Raw genomic sequence first — 21037 nt, 5'->3', positions numbered from 1 at the left:
AGAATACAGGGGGAAAAAATGACCAGACAAACCAGGAGACGAGACCAAGAGAAAAAATATCTCCAAGAGACAGCATATGCTGAAACTGTTAGACTTTAAAATAACTTGTTACATTAAAAAAAAAACTGATCAATGGAAGAAAGCATTTTTCTAGCAAAGACTGAAACCAAAAGGGGCGGTGGAGACAAAATAAGGGTTAGAATGCCTAAGTGGTTGAGTGCTTGTCAGCACACACAAGGTTCTAGAAGGTTCAGTGCCCAGAGCTGGAAAAGGGGGAAATAAAGGAGGAGGAGAAGAAAGAGGATAAAGATATTATAAATTAAATATGGAAGTAATTGTAAGAATTTAAAAGCAGGTGAGAGGGATGGGGAGAGATTGGTCATTGGGTCCCGAGATAGTTCAGGGCCTGTTGCCTAGTGGGTCAACCACAGCTACAGTAGGGCATCTCAAAAATCCAGAAAGAAACGTCTGAAAAGTATCTGTCATAAGGGTGTGACATCTATTTGAAGAGACCCCAGACTTGAACATCACACACTACATGAAGGCACCAAAACATTGCTTTTATTATGTATAATTTCGGTGGTCCATGTATCAGTTAAAAAGCAACTTTTAAAAGAGGATTTAAAAACCAACAGAAGGTTAGGCCAAGGAGAAAAGTCGTGAAAGAGTGACTGGCTAACCAAGAATGGACAGACAAGAAAAGGTATCAGGAAAAAGAGCTAAGAGACACACAAAGTGCAACGCTGTTCATTAAGAGAAACATCGGACGAGGGAAGGCAGGGGAGGAATACTCCAGCTGGGACGAGTAATAAAGTTTAACTTTATTACTCACAGAACCTGGAAGAGGGTGGGATCCCTTGCAGCCTCGGCGAGGAGTGAGGAACCCCCCAGGAAAAGCGTATTTAACAGTCTGAGCGACCTGGGATGCCAGGTGGTTTGACTGAAGTAGATTGGATCATTTGGGGAAAGCACAGGGCAAATCCAGGAAAGTCTGGTGTATCCTGGACTCACCAGGTTTAAAGTAGGAATGGTGTGCACAGGGTGGCCCAAGGAGCAGGACTTTCTCTTTCTACAACGTGAATGCAGGAGCTGACAGACGCAGCGTTGAGGTACGTTGGTCAAGGGTAAGAAAGCAGGAACAAGAGAGAAGCTAGATATTGAGGCAGTATTGGTCTGAATAAGAGTCGTGATAATAAACACGGCAGTCCCTTTATGGGGGAGGCAGTTTGTCTTGGTCAGTGTGTGCTAGGTGACAATGCCCCAGACCCAATGGCATCTCCTTCATGTTCACACTGCATGCCCCCTGCAGGTTGGCTCTACCTCTTTTCCACACTGCTTTCTCAAAGGCTCAGGGTGGTGGAATAGACTTCACCTGGAACTGTAGACCTCCTCAAAGAGGCAGGAGATGACCCAGAAGGTACTGCCACCAGACCTCTGTAGCAGAGGAGATGGGAGGGGTGGAGAGTTTGCATATTCTGTGCTTTTGAGGGGAGGGGAAAGACTACTGCGGGGGGGTGGGGAGGCAGGGATAATCATGGATGAAACTCAGGTGGGGGGGGATCATGACTGGGACCCCACAAGGTCCCTCAGGAGTCACGACCTAAAGAATCTGTACCACACTAAAAACCCTTTCAAAACATTATCAGAAGCCATTTCTTGCAATGAAAACTTCACATGCCCCCAAATGTCTCAGCAAAAGAGCGTCTCCCCGCTCCTTAGACAAGCAAAGACTGCTAGCGAGCTGAAAGTCAGCAACCATGTGAATAATGTCCCGGTACATGTAGATGTATGGGAAAGACACCCGCTTACACTGCGAAGTCAAACACCAGGAGACGTGAGTCAGGTCCCGGGGATGTAAATGTATGAGGCCCGTATTTACCCGGAGAAGATCGACATTTGAATCTGGCTCTGACTGCAGAAGACAGAGCAGCTTTCCAAATTATGCATCCCAGTGCCTCACAGGAAGACTTGCTCAGCACTAAAAGACGGATGAGAACAGTACTTTGATCTAAATGTCATCTTATGGGGTGTTTGGAAAATTGAGAGAAGAAAGTAACACTCACAGGCACGTAATGAGCGTCCCAGGTACACTCTATTCTAACATTGCTGCCGCGGACCGTGCCCCCGTGTCTGCACTCTGGGCGCTGGCACCCAGTTCCCGAGCTTTGGGCAAGGGGGCTGGAGGTTAAAATACACAGAGACAGAGACACGGGTCGTCCTTGAATTCCCCAAGAATGCCCTCTTTATTGTGTTCAGGGACAGATTACATAGAGACAGTCACGCCCCAGCCAAACCCACCAGAAACCACTCTCCTGCCATCAGGAACTCCTGAGGGTCTCGTGCTCAGAGTAGCTGTAGGCACTCAGATGGGGGGGGGGGGACAAGTTGTTTACAAGAAATTCAGGATCTGGGGCCTCACTGCTCCCAACACATTGCATCAAATCCAGTAGTTTCTAAGCAAGTAGCGGTCACTGGCTGTGACACCAATGCTAGCTACCCTCCTCCTTTCTTCTCCACATCCAGCTAGGTTTTTCCAAATCATCACCTGGTGGCAGAAACAGAAGCAACTGGCGATGAACAGAGATTACAGAGGAATCTCAGGAGCCACTTGAACAGAAAGCCACATTCTCATAGAGCGTGGGGACTGGCTAGGAGGAAGACTGATACCCTGGGGATGGAGGAGGGGTCAGGCACATGGTGAGGCTAGAACTACAGCTGTCTTCTGCCTCCCACGCCCCTGTGGTCAGCTATCACAGGTGACTATCACTCGTCACATGCCACAGACCAGGGTCTCTCTACGGGCACCAAGGAAGCAGTCACCATGGAGGGCTTTCTTCTCAGGCTTCCTCCTGCTTCTCCACCCAGAGCAAATGAAGCCTCCTCATCCACACACACAGCCACACCCCGAACCCTTGTATGTCCCACAGCGGTGGTCACATCGCTGGAAGCTGCTACCACCGTGAATCCCTAGTCCCTCCTGCCTTTGTTCTCGCCAGTGTCCTCTCCACTCCACACCAGCGCCTCTAGCTTCCTCATCATTCTAGAAAAGTCCAAGCTACTCCCATCATTTCCTCCAAAGATGGTCATTCCCTAGAAACAACACGGTGAGGTTTTTCTCTCGCTCTGTCTTTCATCAAGGGTTTCTTCCTCAGCAAAGAGGGGAAGTTTCATCATGAACCAAAACCTGCAAGACCTCGCGTCACCGCCTGCTTATCTTTTGTTCTAAGAACTCACCACCCTCCCCCGGGAAGCAGTTCTCTCATGTTTTACTTGAGCATCTCAGAAATCCCTCCTCTCCCAACAGCACACAGATTGCGTGAAAGCAGCAGGGTCCTCAGCTCAGCATCCTCTCCACCAGAACCCCCAACGTGGGTGCACACACTCAAGAGTATTAGAAAATAAACACGGTAAACTCAAAACTCTAGCATGTTTATGCGAGTCCTTTTTAACTTCAAGTAGTACTAGTAGTTATTAAAAAATCCCTTTGAAAAAGGTAAAAAAAAAAAATAATGTATGCCAGGAATGTAATACATGCCTGTGGTCCCAGCACTTGGGAAGATAAGGAAGGAAGATGGCAAATTCATCAAATTAGTTTGAGTTACACAGAGAGACTGCCATGCGCGCGCGCACACACACACAAACACACACATACACAGCAGGGTCGCAGCTCTCTTGGGAAAATACAGATCACACAATCACAGAAGGGAGGAAGCAGCCACCTCCAGCTTCTAGCTAGCTCCCTCGCGAGCTGCAGCCTCCCTGAGCACAGGCTGGCTGCCTCCGCTTGTCCTCTGTGCCCCTCACTGCAAGCCCCGGAGAACTGTGGAAGGGTGAGAAGGAAATCTGGAGTCCTTTACAGAATGAGGAGTAGAGGTTGTAAGCCTCCTCAATCGGGAGTTTCACACGTTCATTTACTCTGTTACAATCCCAAGAGGAAAATATAGTCTAGCGTCAATATTCAAACAATAAAATTCCAAATAGTGCACGCCTTTAATCCCAGCATTCAGGAGGCAGAGGCAGGTGAATCTGATCTGTGAGTTCAAGGCCAGCCTGGTTTACAAGAGCTAGTTCCAGCACAGGCTCCAAAGCAAGAGAGAAACCCTGTCTCGAAGGGGGAGGGGAGCACCTATGTTCCAGGTGCAGCAACTCCAGAGCTCAGAAGGCAGAGGCAGGCAAATCTCTATGAGTTTAAGGGCAGCCTGGTCTACATAGAGTTCTGGGCCATCCAGGGCTACATAGTGAGACCCTGTTTAAAAACAAAAGAAAAAAAAAGGCAGCAGAGCTTACATGTCTGGGACCCCTGATCAGGAGAGTTTGTGACAGAAATGTCCTGAAGAAGCCAATAGGCAGTTTTCTACAAAGGCATCTACATTCTGCAACTTTTAAAAGTGTTCTCTCAAGGTCATCCTGGGCTACCCCGGACCACTTCTCAAGAAACAAAGAACACCAAGGAGAATGTCAGGAAAAGAATATGTAAATGAAAACCAGTTGACCAAACTGTTGTTATTGCCAAGGAAGCAAGCAATTGTACCTGAGACAGAGTTCACCCCCAAGAGTCCACCTGCTCTAGCTGGAGATTTTCACCCCAAGGTAGCTGTGTCCCTAGGGAACACTCGACAGTGTCTAGACAGTATTATTTGTCACCACTGGGGAGAGAGTTTATCCTATCATCTAATGTGGGACTGTCAGGACACTGCTAAACATCCTGCCATGCAGAGGATGGTCTTCCCATCGAAAAAACAAGGGGAAAAGGGAAAGGAGGGGGGAAGGAGATGTGGGAAAGGGAGAAGAGGAAGAAGGGAAAAAGAAAAGGAAGGAGGAAGAGGAAGGAGGCAGCAAGGTAGACCCCAGTCTGAAATCATCAAGAATTTCTAGCAGTTACAGCAGAGCATTGGCCCAGGGGTCCTGGGAAGCCCACGCCAGGCGCACAGGTTACATCCCTAAGCCTGGAGGCAGCAGCAACGTGGGATGTGGGAGAAATAAGACAGGAGGAATCCTGCTGATCCAACTGTCAGAGACCCTCAGGACAGCAGCCGGAGCTGAGCCGGCAGCTTGGAGATCACACTGCTAAGCTAAGGAAGAAGCAACCAGCCAGGGCTCTCTGGAGACACAGAACCAATAGGAGGTTCAAGCGTGGATTGATTTATTTTAAGGAGCTGGCTCACATGATTGTGAGGTCGGCCAAGTCCAAAACCCACAGGGCAGCCCTGGAGGCTGAAGATAGGCAGGAGTTCATGCAGCGGGGCTGTTGGGTTTCGGGTTGTCTGTCTGTGCTGTGTTATGGGTGTTGCATGCACATATTCCTGCAGGCATGTGTGGGTGTGTGTGGGAGGGCACATATGCACGTGTGTGCATGCAGGCGGAGGTCAGAGGTTATGTGGGTGTTTGGGGGAGGGCACATACGCATGTGTGTGCATGCAGGCGGAGGTCAGAGGTTGACAGAAAGCATCACGGTCCAATTAAACATTGAGATCACTGATTTGGCAAGGCAGGCTGGTCAGTTGGGTCCAGGGAGCTGCCAGGGTTACAGACTCGCACCTTCCACAGCCAGCTTTTGCAGATGCTGGGGTCTTAACTCACGTCTCTGTGCTTGTGTGGTGAGCATTTTCTCACCGAGTCATCCCCTAAGCCCTGCTTTTGTTTCTTACTCTAACTCATGCTGACCTTGAACTCAGAATGAACTTGCCCAAATCCCCCTGCCCCAGCCTCCCAAATGCTAGGATGGCTAGAGCCATCACCTTGCAGCACTGACAGCTAGAGGCAGGGTTTCTTCTTCAGAAAACCTCTAGCTTTGTGTATAAAGAGCCCACTGATCAGACGAGACCCCTCTCACATTACCAAGGGTGACTGATATTGATATTGACCACAGCTCCAAGTCCCTAGGAAGCAACACCTAGACTGGTGTCTGATTAACTGCGTCACTACTACAGCTAGCCAAGCTGATTCAGAAAATGAGATTGCACAGGAAGAAGAGACTAGACTCAGGAAAGGGCCTCGGAGGGAAGGAAAGAACTGAAGGCTTGTAGACCAGGTGGCCCAGGAGGGGCCAGGAAACAGGCAAGTGGGAAGCCAAGTGAGATACAGGGCTGCAAGCAGGAAGCAGCAGAGAATCGAATTTCTGATGAAGACTTCTTCTGGGGGTGGTTGTTAGGTTTTGCTTTTTGTTGTATTTTGGTTTTGTTTTAAGTAAAAGTGACTTTCAGAGCTGGAGAGAGGGGAACACACTTGTGATCCTGGCACACATGAGGGTGAGGCAAGAGGATCACTTTGAATTTAGGAGAGAATCAGTTCAAGGCCAACCTTAAAAATAAAAAATAAATAAAAAAGGAAAAAGAAAAATGGCTTGGAAAGTCGTGCGCATACCATTCTATTGATGCGTTCTCGAACTGCACGTCTCTTCTGCAGCAGAGATACTCAAACACACAATGCTCTTCTTATCCCTTCAGCATCCGATGCTGTTCTCATAGCAGAAGCTTCGACATGGCCATTCTCTTGGAATGCCACGGCTCAGCAGTGACTTTCTGTGTCACTGAGAAATGCAGAGGCTTCCTGCATTTGCTGGTGTGCACACCACACACAGTCCAACCCACTGCAAACAAAGCCGGCATGATAAAAGGTCCCCTCCATGAACTAAAGCTAAGGAATAAAAGGAGTGTCTTCAGGGTTGGAGACCCCAATAAATTTGTTCACAGGACTTCGGTCCTTGTGAGTGACACCTCTAACAAGCGAAGTAGGCTTTATCTTTTTATGATCTCCCCAAATGCTTCCACACCTCCCTGCAAATAAAACCAAAGGATTCAGATATCCACAAAAGGAAACTAAAAATGATTTTTTTTTTGGTTTTTTTTTTGTTTGTTTGTGTTTTGCTTGTTTGTTTGTTTTTGAGACAGGGTTTCTCTGTGTAACAGCTCTGGCTATCCTGGAACTCGCTTTGTAGACCATGCAGGCCTCAAACTCACAGAGATCCACCTGCCTCTACCTCCCGAGTCCTGGAGTTAAGGGTGTGCACCACCAATGCCTGGCTAGAGATGATCATTTTTATTAAAAACAAAGTCACCAGTTTCTCTAGTGTGTCTAATGTCAGAGTGTCCTAGAGAATCTATTTACTTCTCCTGTGGCAGGAGCTAGAAGCCTTAACTCCCCTTCCCCACTCTAACCAGGACTCTCTACCCCCCTTAAAGACCATCGCCCCCTCAAGAAGACAGCTCTGTTCTGAGTCCCCCTGCTGCATGATGGCTTTCGTATGACAAAGCGCATGCAGTAGGGCTGGAAGAAGGCCCACTGGGGATAAAGTGTTGGCTACATAAGCATTAGGACCTGAGTCTGGATCCCCAGTTCTCATGTAAATGACAGGAATGATGTGTGCACATCTGTAACCTCAGTCCTGGAAGGATGAAGGGCACAGAGGCCGGTGGATCTGGACTCACTGGCTAACCAGTCTGGGTAAAATGGAGGGAGAGCTTCAAGTTCAGTGAGAGTCCCTGACTCTAAAACTACAGCGGGGCATGATCAGGTGATCACAGAAGGCAGCCCGACATACGTCCAGTCTCCACGTGCACCGACTCAGTGAGTGTACGCTCACAGATGAACACGTACGTGCACACACAAACACAAAATCCCAGTGTAAACTGAATGCCTGGTCCAACTGGTGCCTGCTGGGGGAACCCCCACCATTACAGCCAACCAATCAGCAAGGCCTGGTGCAGCCCACCATGAAACCGGCCATAAAGATGACAAAATGTGCAAGAGTCTCTTCTTCCCCTGCCTCACAGTGCCCACTGAGGGCCTTAGAAACTTCTGGAAGGGCTGGAGAGATGGCTCAGCGGTTAAGAGCATCGCCTGCTATTCCAAAGGTCCTGAGTTCAATTCCCAGCAACCGCATGGTGGCTCACAACCATCTGTAATGAGGTCGGGTGCCCTCTTCTGGCCTGAAGGCATATATTGTATACTAAATAAATAAATATTAAAAAAAAAAAGAAACTTCTGGAAAATGCTCCAGCCTGCTCAGGGTGTTTGTACACCACGGAGAAGAAGGTCACCACAGTTCAGCAAGCTGGGCTCAATTATTAACTAGGTGAGTGAGCCTGGCTTTTCTGCACCTGGGACTCACTTTCCAGAAACCCACCCGTGTTCTCACTACAAGCCACAGCTGGGGGACAGCCAGGTCACTGCCGGCTATTTTTAGCAGGTGACTATTGTCCAGAGTTGTCAAGCAGCGATGCTGAAGCATTAGGCAGAAACGGCAGAGTGGGCGGGGAGGGTCCTCTGGGGCTGGCCCTGGGCCCACACTGAGGGAAACAGAAGTTGAAGGAAACTTCTAAACTCCACCACAGCCGCTCGTTGACCCCAGCCTCAGACCCTGGATGGGCCAGCAAAGCAGGAAGATGAAAACCTGTGGCCATCACTGACAGGACAGCTGCAGCCCCTCAGCGAGCCTTCCTCCAGGGTCTGGCTGCCTCCAGTCCCATCTGCCTCTCCTCTGCTCACCACAGCAACACCTCAATGCCCACTTGCTCCGAGTCGGGGTGCACCTGGGTGTGTGCCACAGCTGCCCTTGGCACGTGGCTGTGCAAGAATTCCACTCTTTGTATAACCGAGGATGACCCTGAACTCCTGGTCCTCCTGTCCCTACCTCCAAAGGGCTGGTGTTACAACACGTACCATACCAGCTTACATTTTTTTCCTACCCTTCCTTCCTTCTTCCCTCCCTCCCTCCTTTCCTCCCTCTCACACTACAGCCCAGACTGGCCTTCAGATTCACAGCAGGCAATCCTCCTGCCTCAGCCTCTTAAATGCTAGGATTACAGGTGTAAGCCACCCCACCACAACCAACTCCATTTCCTTAATTACCCCTTTTGGCTTAAATATTTGCTTTGCTTCCACCTGATTCTAGGCTAAAGTGCAGCCAACAGTACTGAGAAACAACCTGGATAGCAATTCACTCCCAGAAGCCATAGCTGCTGCCCGAACATCTACCACCGAGGAAAAGCTTCCTATTTAAGGACCTCATGTATCCCCACAGAAGCATGGGAAGGTGCTGCCGTTCCCATGGACCTTTCTGTTTCAGACCTACAGGAAACCAGATCAGAGAGCAGGTGCTCGGTGGGAGAAGGAGCTTGTTGCCAAGCCTGACAAGAGAACTGATGCCTCCCTGTGGCTTTCTGACCCCCATGGGCACCGTGGTACACATCTGTCCACGCACATACAAAGAAAACAAATAAGTATAAAAACTATTTTACAGGGCTGGAGCATTGGCTCAGCCACTAAAGATGCTCATTGCCCATGCATCGAACTGGGCTTGGTTTCCAACACTCACATGGTAGCTTACAACCATCTTAACTCCAGTACCAAGGAACCCAAAGCCTTCTTCTGACCTTGGAGGGCACCAGGCATGGAAATGGTGCTCATACATACAGGCAAAGCGCTCATACCCACAAAAGAGCAAAATCAATCTTTAAAAATATATTTTAAGTTGAGGTCTTTGATCCATTTGAACTTAAGTTTTGTGCATAATGATAGATATAAATCTATTTGCATTCTTTTACTTGTTGATATCCAAAGACCTCAACATAAAATCAACCACTCTGAACCTCATGGCAGAGAAAGTAAGAAGTATACTTGAATGCATTAGCATAGAAGACCACTTTCCCACTTTCTAAATACAACCCCAGTAGCACAGACACTGAGAGCAACAACTAATAAATAGGACTTCCTGAAACTGAAAAGCTTCTGTAAAGCAAAGAACATGGTCAACAAGACAAAACAGCAGGTGACAGAAAAGATCTTCACTAACCCCACATCAGACAGAGGTCCAAAATATACAAAGAACTCAAGAAATTGGTCATCAAAAGAACACATAATCCAGTAAAAAATGGGGTGCAGACCTAAACAGAGGACTCTCAACAGTTGAATCTAAAATGCTTTTAGACATAAAGCAAAGAAAAACCAGCCTACAATCCACAACCCTAGAGCAACTAGACATCAAAGAGGACTCTAAGACTACACGGATCTAAATAGGAAGGAGAAAAAGACAAGATGTCCTGAGTAAATCAGGAGCGTGGGGGTCACAGAAGAGGGTTGAAAGGGAGAGGGGAGGAACGGAGGGGAGTGGAGAGAAATGTATAGTGCAATAAAAATATTATAAAATCATAAAAAACAAAATCTCTTTCATATATATTTCACATATATTTCATTTTTCATATATGAAAGATATTTTGTTTTTTTATATACATTTTAAAGACAGACTTAAAAAAAGAGCAGATGACTATTTTTGAGTGCTCCTGCCCAAGCAGTCAGAAGAAAGGCCTGGGAAGGGGGTATGGGAAGAGGGTGCGGGAAGGATACTGGAAAGATAAAGATGAGCACTCAAATGTGGCTTCACTCCTGCTCTGAGCCCACATAGCATCCAGCAGACAACAGTCACAGCAGTTGACAGAGACGATAAGAGGGCTAGCATCTGGTAGTAGAGGGCATCTGAAGCTGAAGCATCTGTATTCAGCAGTCTGGGTTGGGGTGACCCTCCATAGCCAAGAGGCCGCTTCCTGGGTCAGCAGCCTAGGGAGACTCGAGACAATGAGAATAGGAAAGCTCTGCTACCCACACTCTGGGCGGGTTCATTTCAGCCATGTCACCAAAGGTAAATTTAAGCAGAAAGCGAAGGTGGCATCAAGGGGGAACCCCCACTAACGTCTTGAAATAGTTAACGGGCGCACAGGAAGTTGCGCTCTTCAACGTTTGTCCTTGATGCCAGTACCCCTGCGTATGACACAACAGTGCTACCAGGAACTTGACACTGCTGCAAACCACGGATGGAGTCAAGCTGTACCTGTACTCAATACCTATGTGTGAGCATGTGTGGTGGGCAAGAGTATGTGCATATACACCATGTCAAAGTGTGTCCACGCATATGTGTACTGGAGCATATGAATGCATGTGTATGCACACGTGGGTGGAAGGATGCAAGCATGCATTGTGTGAGAGGGTGCGTGCATCCATGTGTATGTCTGTGTGCCTCTGTGTGAGGGTATGCCCAGCATGCATTGTGTGAGAGGGTGCGTGCATCCATGTGTATGTCTGTGTGCCTCTGTGTGAGGGTATGTGCAGCATGCATTGTGTGAGAGGGTGCGTGCATGTGTGAGGGTATGCGCAGCATGCATTGTGTGAGAGGGTGCGTGCATCCATGTGTAGGAGTGTCTGTGTGCCTCTGTGTGAGGGTATGCCCAGCATGCATTGTGTGAGAGGGTGCGTGCATCCATGTGTAGGAGTGTCTGTGTGCCTCTGTGTGAGGGTATGTACACAAATGTGTGTGAAGGCGTGTGCATGCCTGTGTCTAATTCCGTGCACTTTAACCCACACATGTTAGGTGCAGAACTGCCCCATCCCCGGGGCTCCTCCAGTTGTCTTTCTGCAGCAGCTCTGCCTTCTCCAACTTAGCGTCGTCCTCCGTCTCCACAGTCAGACTATTCAAGAGTGTCACAGATTTTAGTGAGCTCTTTTCATCGGTGTGGCTTCCTTGTTTTCCTCCCCACTTCCAGAACTGGACACTGGGCCCAGGGCCCCACATGCTACGTGAACTGTTACCACTGAGATGCACCCCTCTTTTGACTTCTTGAGATAGAGTCTCACTAAGTTGCCCAGGCTGGTCTTGAACATTTGATCCTCCTGTCTCAACTTCCTCAGAAACTGAGATTACAGGCTTGTACTAGGAGTTCCAACTTCTCTATTTTAACCAGCTTCATGGAAGAACACTCTCCTAGAATACGAGGCCTGAAGCTCCAACCTCAGCATCACTAACTAAATAAACAACAAATACATATTGTTGGAGGAATGGGTACTATAAATGCAACACCCTTAACTGACACTTCCCATAAGCACAAGGAGATGGATACTCCCACCTCATCATCCACACACCCATCTGTGAGAGCTCAGCTGAGACATCCCAGGACAGGTGCTGGGAACCAAACTTGAGGCTTCTGGAAGTGCAGGAAGAACTCTCAACCTCTAAGCCATCTCTCTTCCCAAATCCTTAATATCTTACCTCATCTACAACGCAAGATCCTGAGTGTGACAAAAGGCTCTGGGATCACATTCACACTCTATCTTTCCCGTGTTCCTCACAACTCTGTGGCTCCCACCCGTCACCCTCCCTGCCCAGTCCTTTCCCTTAGTATCGCTAGGTGTCCATGTAGGTATCTGCACACTTGACAGGCATTGGGTATGGATGGACCCCTCCCTCATTAATTAATTCCTCATAAAAACCAAGAACTGGAGCAGTAAGACTCAAAAGACCAGCCAAAGGAAAGGGACCTGAGTTCTAGCTCTGGCCCTGGAAGGAGACATGACATTCTGAACTTCCTGGAAGGTCACCAATCTATCAGTATCTAGCACTGCTTCCAGGAATTCTGACTCCTTCAAGACACTATCTAACAGGAGATTTTACAGACCATTGTTCCCTCCTGGGAGAGTCAAGCCAAATATGCCTGTCAATCACCTGACAGGAAAATGACCATTGGGAAGGCTGTTTCAGAGACTTTTACAATAGTATAAAATCTACCTGAAATATAAGCTGGGAAAATGACCTCTCTGGCCACTCTTCATGCTCACCCAGGAAGAGTGTCCTACAGAGTAGTATCTCTGGCCATGGCCCATGCTCAGCCATTGAGAGTATTCTTCTGCATACACACACACGCCAGACTGCCTACGTGAATTATTTCCCTACCTTCTTGAATGAAACACATTGCCTTTGCTCAATTTAACAACTTGTTTTCTTCTTATTCTTTCTAATAAAAAATAAGATAACATATTGTTTTACATAAGGGATTATTTTTGGCTTATGTATGCCCCGTGGGTATGATTTAGAATTCCTACCCCAATAAGCTGAAACAGTGGTCCACAAGAAATTAAAAGGGAAGGCTAAAGGCAATTCTAGGCAAAAAGACTAAGGTCTCAGCATACCCAATCCCAATCTAAACTACAGAGCTATAGCAACAAAAACAACATGGTATTAGCACAGGAACAGACATGTAAATAGACTAGAGAACCCAGATTTATACCCACACAACCACAGCCACCTAATTCTTTTTTTTAATTATTTATTTATTTTTTGTTTTTTTTTTGTTTTTTTTTTCGAGACAGGGTTTCTCTGTGGCTTTGGAGCCTGTCCTGGAACTAGCTCTGTAGACCAGGCTGGTCTCGAACTCACAGAGATCCGCCTGCCTCTGCCTCCCGAGTGCTGGGATTAAAGGCGTGCGCCACCATCGCCCGGCAGCCACCTAATTCTTTACAAAGACTAAAGACACTAACAAGAAGAGAACAACTTCAACAAAGGACGTCGGAGAAACTGGATGTGCGTGTGCAGAAGAAAGGAGCTGGACCCTTATCTCTCACTGTACAAAAACCAACTCCAATGAATCAAAAACCTCCATGTAAAACCTGAAGCTGCTGGAAGAGACAGGAGAGAGTGCACTGTAACACACAAACACAGGTCAAGATGTCTAAATAGGAATCTAGTTGCTCAGGAAATGAGGCCAACAATTGAAAACAGGACCACATGGAACCCAGAGATTTCTGGACAGCAAAAGTAACAACAGTCAATCAAGAAAAGCAGCAGTCAACACAGTGGGAGAAAACCTTTGCCAGCTAGACATCCAACAGAGGATGTACCTAACATCCCATGGGCTAACATCCCAGAGCCCGTATATGGAAGTCGAGGACAACTGAGATTCTCGAATGTGGCAGCGAGTGGCTCTATCCTCTGAGCCTTCCTGCCTGCCCCAGAGCTCCCCTGTTAGCACCTATGAAATGAAAGGGGTCTATACATTATCTCACTATAAATGGACATTGAGCATTCCTCAAAGGTTCATGTGTTGAAGGCTTGATCCCAGTTTGTATCACTACTGGGATGTGATAAAACTTTAGGAGGTGGAGCCTACTGGGAGGAAGTTAGACCATTAGGAAAAACTTTTTGAATGAATAATAGTACCTCAGCCCCCTTTTCTTTCTCTATTTTTTGATGGCCATGAAGTGAGTAGCCTCCCCTATCTTATGTTCCCACCACGTTGTACTGTGAGATCACAGGCCTAGCCCATCAGGCCCAAGTTACTGTGAACTGAAACCTTTGAAACTGTGAGCCAAGATAAACCATTTCCTGGAGCACGCACGACTCGGCATGCATGTGGGGAGGGTCAAAGAGCAACGATTTCCTGTCAATTCTCTCCTCCCACCCTTATGACAGCTCCTGGGATTAAATTTAGGTTGTAGCAAGCGCCTTTCCCTACTGAGCCATCTTGTCAACCCCCTCACCTGTTCTGAAATAACCACCCACTCATCACTGCATCCTGGAAGCTCAACTCTGAGTCAAAGGCTGTTTCAGTGGCCTGAAAGTCCCAGGCATCCTGGAGCCATGGAGGCTGAATGAGCATCTTTAAGCCAACTCAGAGAAGCCAACAGAGAGCAACCCCGCCAGCACAACCACACTGCTCTAACAGGGTTGCCCTCAAGCCGTGACCTCCTGAGTGCCCAAGTACCTGCCATGAACTCAGATAGACACACATATACACATACCACTGCTCAGCAGGGAAACATCCAAAGGCTTGAAATCTGATGGAGACACCCAGGGAAGGGCACATCGTAGTCCTAGACTTAACCTCATCTTCCCTCAGGTAGACTGACAGCAAGAAGAGCCTCTCTCCCCTGCACCCCCAGCTTACAGTTCCCCCCACTGAGAGAAAAGTCTGTTGTCTCCACTTGAACTTGACCTGTGACTTACTTCAGCAGAAGCGGAATTAAACCTGGGCCAAAACTGGCCTTCCCGAACCTGCGTGTGCCACAGAAAGCCAGCAGGACCAGCCTGCTGGAAGACGAGCGGTCACGAGGAGCAGAGATGAGTCATCAGCAGGGACCATCCTGGTCTTGCCATCTGCAGTTTGCCTCCAGCTGGGAGCAAATGGAAAATCTCGCCTCCATAGGCTGCACTTGGTTAGCCTCAGCAGAGCGGTTACTACTGAACCCCTGGGGTTCCCTCAGGGTAAGTTCCATGGTGCTATGACTTGTGTAAATGTTCTGTACAGCCCCTGGGTTAAAAACTTGGTAGTACTCCTAATAAACAGAAGATGGGGCTACGCATGAGGTTCTTATAGTCCTCAAAGGAGACTACAAGACTGAGGGGCCTACTGCTGCATCCAGGGAAACTTCCTGGACCACGGCCTTGCAGTCCCGGCCATGCAGCACGAAGAGGCAAAAAGTGAGAGGCCTGTAGGAGCTTGGGCTGGAAACCACACAAGTATGAAGCCAGACTAATATATTTTTCTCAAATATATTTCTCAATATATTTGCTGTAGGTACACAGGACTGAGTAACATATAAAACACTACACAACCACAGATAACTGATATCCTCATACCTAACCTATAAGCTCCTTTCTGTGGATGCTAGGCCTGGACACACCCCCAAGGAGGAAGAGCTGGCCACCTACAACAGGCCCTGTCTCCCCAGGCTCACTTCATCACTTGAGCTGATTCACCTTTTTTAGTATTAAATGTTTTCATTTATTTTACATACCAACCAAAGTTTCCCCCCTTCTCTCTTCCTGTTCCCTCTCCCCACTTTCCATCACCCCACACCCCAATCCTCTCCTCCTCCAGTCAGAAAGGGGCAGGCCTTCCATGGGAGTCAACAAAGCATGGCATATCAAGCTGACCGAGACAAAACTTCTCTCCCTACAAGGCAGAAGGAGGCTTAGAGAATAGGTTCCCAAAAGCTGAGCGGATTCACTTTTAATGCAATCCTTGGAGTTCCCAGTACAACACTATCCAGTGCCCCCTTCTCTCCTTCCTGACAGTCCAGAGTGAAACACAAACAAGAACACAGTGGGCCAGGGATGAGGCTCAGTGGGTAAAGCCTTGGCCACACAAGCACCAGGACCTAAGTTTGAACCCATTGGACCCACATAAAATCAAGCTTCATACTGCGGGGCTTGTAATTGATCACAACGTTTCTATAACAAGATGGGAGGCAGACAACAGCAAAGGAAGCCTTTCCCTATGTGCACTGGCAAGTGCTGGAGGGTCGAGGCCAGAACCCACTCTCCATAGTAACTAGCACAGACCTGAAAGTTCAGTTTCCCTGTGAGTAAGCCAGTTTCTATGCATGCACAGGGCATTTGAGGCCTAGGAGGATGGAGGGCAGTGCATGAATTCCAACGCTGTGACCTCACTTTAAAAAGAGGGGATTCCTACATTCATCATAAATCCTTCATTAAAAATATGCAACCAATTTCTCAATTGCGTTTCAAGGGGAGAGTGTTGATCACACCCAAGTATCCTGTAAAACAGGAGATGCAAGCCTCTTGCATGAGGGGAGGCACCCCACGCTGGGGGACTTTGCTGTGTTGGTAATAAATGAACAGTGACGTTGGGAAATGTCCTGAGATGTCACCATACAGAGGCACTTTAGGCTTCACAGACATAGTCTGGCCCAGGAGTCTGACATCAGCCTGCCCTTCCACCACAACTACAATGATACAAATATGTCTTCAATCTTGCTGTTAACGAAGGAGAGCCGCCAGGGCTGCAGGAGTAAGCCTGACTTACACGCTACGATGCGAAGAAAACCATTAGGAAAAGGGTGTCTGGAGGGTTTCATCCTTTAATGAGAGGAACCAAACAACCTCCACCCAAAAACAGGAAGAGCTTGTGTTCAGTGCTCCTGGAAAATGAAGAGATAAATATTTAAATGCTGCACAGTCGGTCCTGAGATCCTTCCAGAACACTGATTTGGCAGCAAATTTGCATGGCCAGTAACATCCCCTAGTTTCCCATGAGGTCCTCAGCTACCTGTAGCTCAGATTGGGCCTCTGAAGAAGTGAGCTATTCAGCAACTTCAACAGCCTCCAAAAGCCTCCACAGCCATGGTTCCCAACCTTCCTGATGCTGCGACCCTTCCATACAGTTCCCCATGTTGTGGTGACCCCCAACCATAAAATTATTAGTTGCTATTTCATAACTGTAATTTTACTACTGTTATGAATCATGATATAAAGATCTGACACGTGACTCCCATGGAAGGGTTATTCAAAGGGGTCTCAACCCACAGGTTGAGAAGCTCTGCTTCAGAGGCACTCACCACTGTCACTGCCTCTCTGTTACTCCACCAAAGCTCTTGGACCTGCTTTAAAGTTTCCTTTAGGACAAATGATCAACCCATAGACCAGGCTGGGACAGTCGCTGCAGGCAGGACCTTTGTACTTTTCCCCTCTCTGCCCGAAGACAGTCCTCCTGGTGCTGAAATGACCATCTAGGGACAATCTCAGTCCTTGGTGTCTCAACACATAGCTAAGCCAGCTCTGGGCTTAGATGGGGGAGGGGGGGTGGAAAGGCCTTCCAGAGAAAGTACCCTAAGACAGAGACTCAGTGAGGGAGTGAGTCACGTGATCACTAGAAGGCACGGACTGCTACAGACCGGAGGGGTCCCTGGAGAGCTGACACTCTAGTTTCCTGTATTTCTCAGGCAGCTAGGGAGGCTGGGTACTCTTCACCTTGCCTAGGTGGTCCTGTCTAGCCTTGTCTCCCACAGCCCCTCGTCTCCGCTCCAGGCCATGACCAAACCACAGTACATCTGCCACCAGCCCCTGACTCCACCTGCCTGACCTGACCAAAATGTCTGCTGCCACCCGACTCCCTAAGTCTCTTGCTTTCTCCTTAATAACTAATGGTAAGAATGCAATCTGGGGGCTGGAGGGATGACTTAACAGTTAAGAGCACTGGCTATTCTTCCAGGGGACCCAGGTTCAATTCCCAGCACCCACATGGCAGCTCACAACTGTCTGTAACTCCAGTTCCAGGGGATCTGACACCTTCACACAGACATACATGCAGGCAAAGCACCAATGCACATAAAATAAAAATAATTTAAAAGAAAAGAATGCAGTCTGCTGCTTTCACAGGGTCCACAGAACATGGACCTAGTCCTCTGACACAGAGATTAAAAAGCCCAGGGCCCTTTCCTCGGGTCTCCAGGGGCATCTGATGGGTACAAAGAGGTGGAGGCTCAAAGCAGAACCAAGGCCCTTCAGTCTCGATCTTCATAAGCAAGGGAAGGGGGAAAAAAACAGAGCAAAATACCTAGCACAAGGACTACAGGCTGGACATTCTCTTTAGAACAAGAGAGAAGCAAATGACGGAGTAATGGGGTAAAGAGGGCTGAGTCTACCGGACTTCTCCAGGCTCCGCGGCAGGGCGGCACTTCAGGCTCACAAACTGTGCAGAAGGGACCGTGTCTCAAAGGGAAAACAGGAACTGCTCGGAGGCTCCTACCTGGCCCCGGGCCTCCGGGCGGGGGAGGGGCTCTACAGGGGTCTAGGAATTTGAGCTGTCCTGCTCAAGCCTCCCGGGTGGTTTGACTTCTCAGCTTTTCTGGCGGCTTTCAAACTTTGATTATTGTTTGTTTGTCCGCCCGTCCCCCTCCAGAAAGCACAATAAACCTGAAGAGGCCAGTGGCCACTCACAGGTGAAGGCTTCCAGTGAAGAGCACCCCAAACATAGAGACCCTAGGTCACAGGCGATCGTTTCAAGACGCGGCTCTGCTTGCTCAGAAAGGAGAGGTTTCTACTGGGAACACCTGACCCGGAAAACTCGCTTAGTTAAACTGAAAGTGGAGCAGAGAAACAGCCCCTGGAGTCTTTCTTCCTACGGCATGCTAGCTGGAACAGCCACCACAGGGCACCAGGGTAGTACTGCCCTCATCATACAGGTCTCCCTGACATATCACAAGCACGAACCGTCCCTCCAAGTTCAGTGCTGCCGGGTTATCGAAAGCCAGAAATTGACACACTGGTTTCATACTTGCCAAAGTCTGACCCAGACTGCAGTCAGAGGCAAACCATTGCATACACACAGCCCCAAGATAAGCCAAAGGCACGGGGTCACCACGTCCCTATATTAAAGCGCTTATTTTCCGTCAGCTGTGACGCCCAAGCAGAAGCACAGGCGTCCCTAATTTGTGCAAGGCTGAGTCTGCAGAAACCCCGGGGCCTCCGGGAACATGGAAATCAGGTGAGCTTGTTTGTCCACCCAGAAGAGACTAATGGGGTCACTTTCCTTGTCCGTGATCAGTGGGAAGAGCTCTCCAACTTTTCCTTTCCTGTTTTGAAACTTTCTTGCTTTTTCTCTGAGCCTTGGCATAATTAATGTAGACTGCCTCGCTCCCTACTTCCCTGACTGCCGACCCCCAGTGCGCGCCGCTACTGTGCGGCGTCGCAGCACCGGACCAGCCTGAAGGGTGGCTGTGAGGGCTCTCAGGCTTCGACCTGCAGCGGTGACCGCAGATAAGGCTGGCAGGTCGCCGCGCGGGCCATTAGGAGAAGCAAGGGAAGACAGGGCGGTTTGGGTAAGGAAAGGAACTGTAGCTTTCAGATCTTACTCCGGACACCAACGTGTTAGGCAAGGGCAGCGGGCGGGGCCGAGGGAACAAATGAGACTGGAGAGCGAGGGTAGGAAAAGGTGGCACCCTGCAGAGGAGTAGAGACCGTCACCTACCTGGGGCCTGGGGAAATGTAGCAGTCATTAAGGCACTGAATAGAAAGGGATTCCGGGACCCTCCCCCAACCTCCAGGGAAAAGTAGGGGATCCCCGGGGCGGAAAAGAGACTGGGACAGGGATACATTTTGGGAAGCTAGGATGGGTCATCTTCCGCAGGTTCCGCCCCTGAGCAGAGAAAATAGTGTCCCATTACCGTATGCCACACAAGAAGGAAAGGGTCCTGGGGGGGGGGGCAGTCAATCCAAAAGTAGGGTGCCACGGGGGTCTGGGCGAGGGAGGAGAGTGGAGAGGACCCAATCCAAACCCAGGCTTACCCGGCCGTTGCGGTCAGTCTCTCGTACCTCCTCGGAACTCGGCCCGCGCAGCACTAGCGCCCGCAGCAGCCCCACGTCGTTGGTGCAGGCGGCGCGCAGAAGGGTCGCCGCCTCGGGGACGCCCTCCGGGATGCACTCGGCGCTCCCTGAGCCGCACTCCTCCTCGCCTCCGGGAGGATAGAAGGAATCGTCTGATGCTATGCTGCGGGTGTCCGGCAGACTTGAGAAGTCTTCGTACTCTTCGTAGTCCCCTGGATCGTCCCCTGTCTGCGCTCCCCGGGGTGGCGTCGGCGACTGCGGGGACGACAAGCAGTGTGTCCCCCCGCCCTCCGGCCCGGGCCCAGCCAGCAGCACCATGCTGGAGGCTTAGGCGCGGGCCGGGGGCTGGGGTGCGGGTTAAGAGACCCGGACTCGGGGCGCGCCCCGAGGTCACCGATTCTTGCCCCTTGCGTTCGCAGAAGAGCCAGGGGCCCTTTCGCGCTCCAGCCTGGAGGAAAGCGGCGCCAGGCGGCTGCGCTCCCGAAGCAAAGTCACTGGCGACTGGAGAAAAGCCCCTGGGGTGGGCGGAGCCGCGGGGGCTTTCCCTGCGCTGCCGCCGGGAGGGGTGGAAGCTGGCGGCGGGCGGGGCGCCTTCACAGCTGGTGTCCTGAGCTCAGCGGCGGTCCTCTCCTGACCGCGCCACTGCCACCGCGCCGCTTTTTCCCGGAGCAAGGAAAGACACGCGCGGAAGAACCCGAAGCTGTAACTCGAGAGGCTAAAAGCCAACGTGAGGGACAGAGGGCGCCCCGCTCCTCCCAGGGCGGCTCCCTGGGGACCCCAGTGTTGAAGGGGTCCCGGGACGCCGAGAGCTGAGCGAGTTTCCTAGAGTCGGAAAGTACCTGTCCCAGGAGAGCCACCCCCTTCTCACTCCCCGGAGTGCTCTGTAACCAGCCCCGGGGCTGGAGGAGGAGCAATTCCTCCAGCAGCCGCACGACCTGTCACCTCCCCGGCAGCCTGAGCTTTAGGGCCAGTTGCCACCCACGAGACTGCCTGGACACGCTCGTGGAGTACCGAAAGGCGTCCACTCCGGGGCTGGCGGTGGAGCCGTCCACTTTGGAGGAAACTCCCCCTGGGGGAGAACCTGTCCCAGCCACGATCTTGTCCCAAATAGGAACTGGAGGCTTATTTGGTACGACTAACCCGAAAGGG

The 21037-nt window shown here is 49.8% G+C and overlaps 1 protein-coding gene across 1 annotated transcript in view; it reads right to left on the bottom strand.

Moving 5' to 3' along the window:
* Ankrd33b (ankyrin repeat domain 33B) overlaps positions 1-20743 on the bottom strand; it is a 63766-nt gene extending 43023 nt beyond the window's left edge. Inside the window, exon 1 of the mRNA XM_075975794.1 lies at positions 19850-20743. Coding sequence (XP_075831909.1) covers positions 19850-20206 — 357 coding nt within the window. The 5' untranslated portion in view covers positions 20207-20743. The remainder of the gene's footprint in view (positions 1-19849) is intronic.
* Positions 20744-21037: the final 294 nt, after the last annotated feature.

This window comes from Microtus pennsylvanicus, chromosome 6, assembly GCF_037038515.1.
Source record: "Microtus pennsylvanicus isolate mMicPen1 chromosome 6, mMicPen1.hap1, whole genome shotgun sequence".
Lineage (NCBI taxonomy): Eukaryota > Metazoa > Chordata > Mammalia > Rodentia > Cricetidae > Microtus > Microtus pennsylvanicus.
Note: the sequence above shows the minus strand (reverse complement) of the source record. Positions and strands in the feature narration are given on the sequence as shown.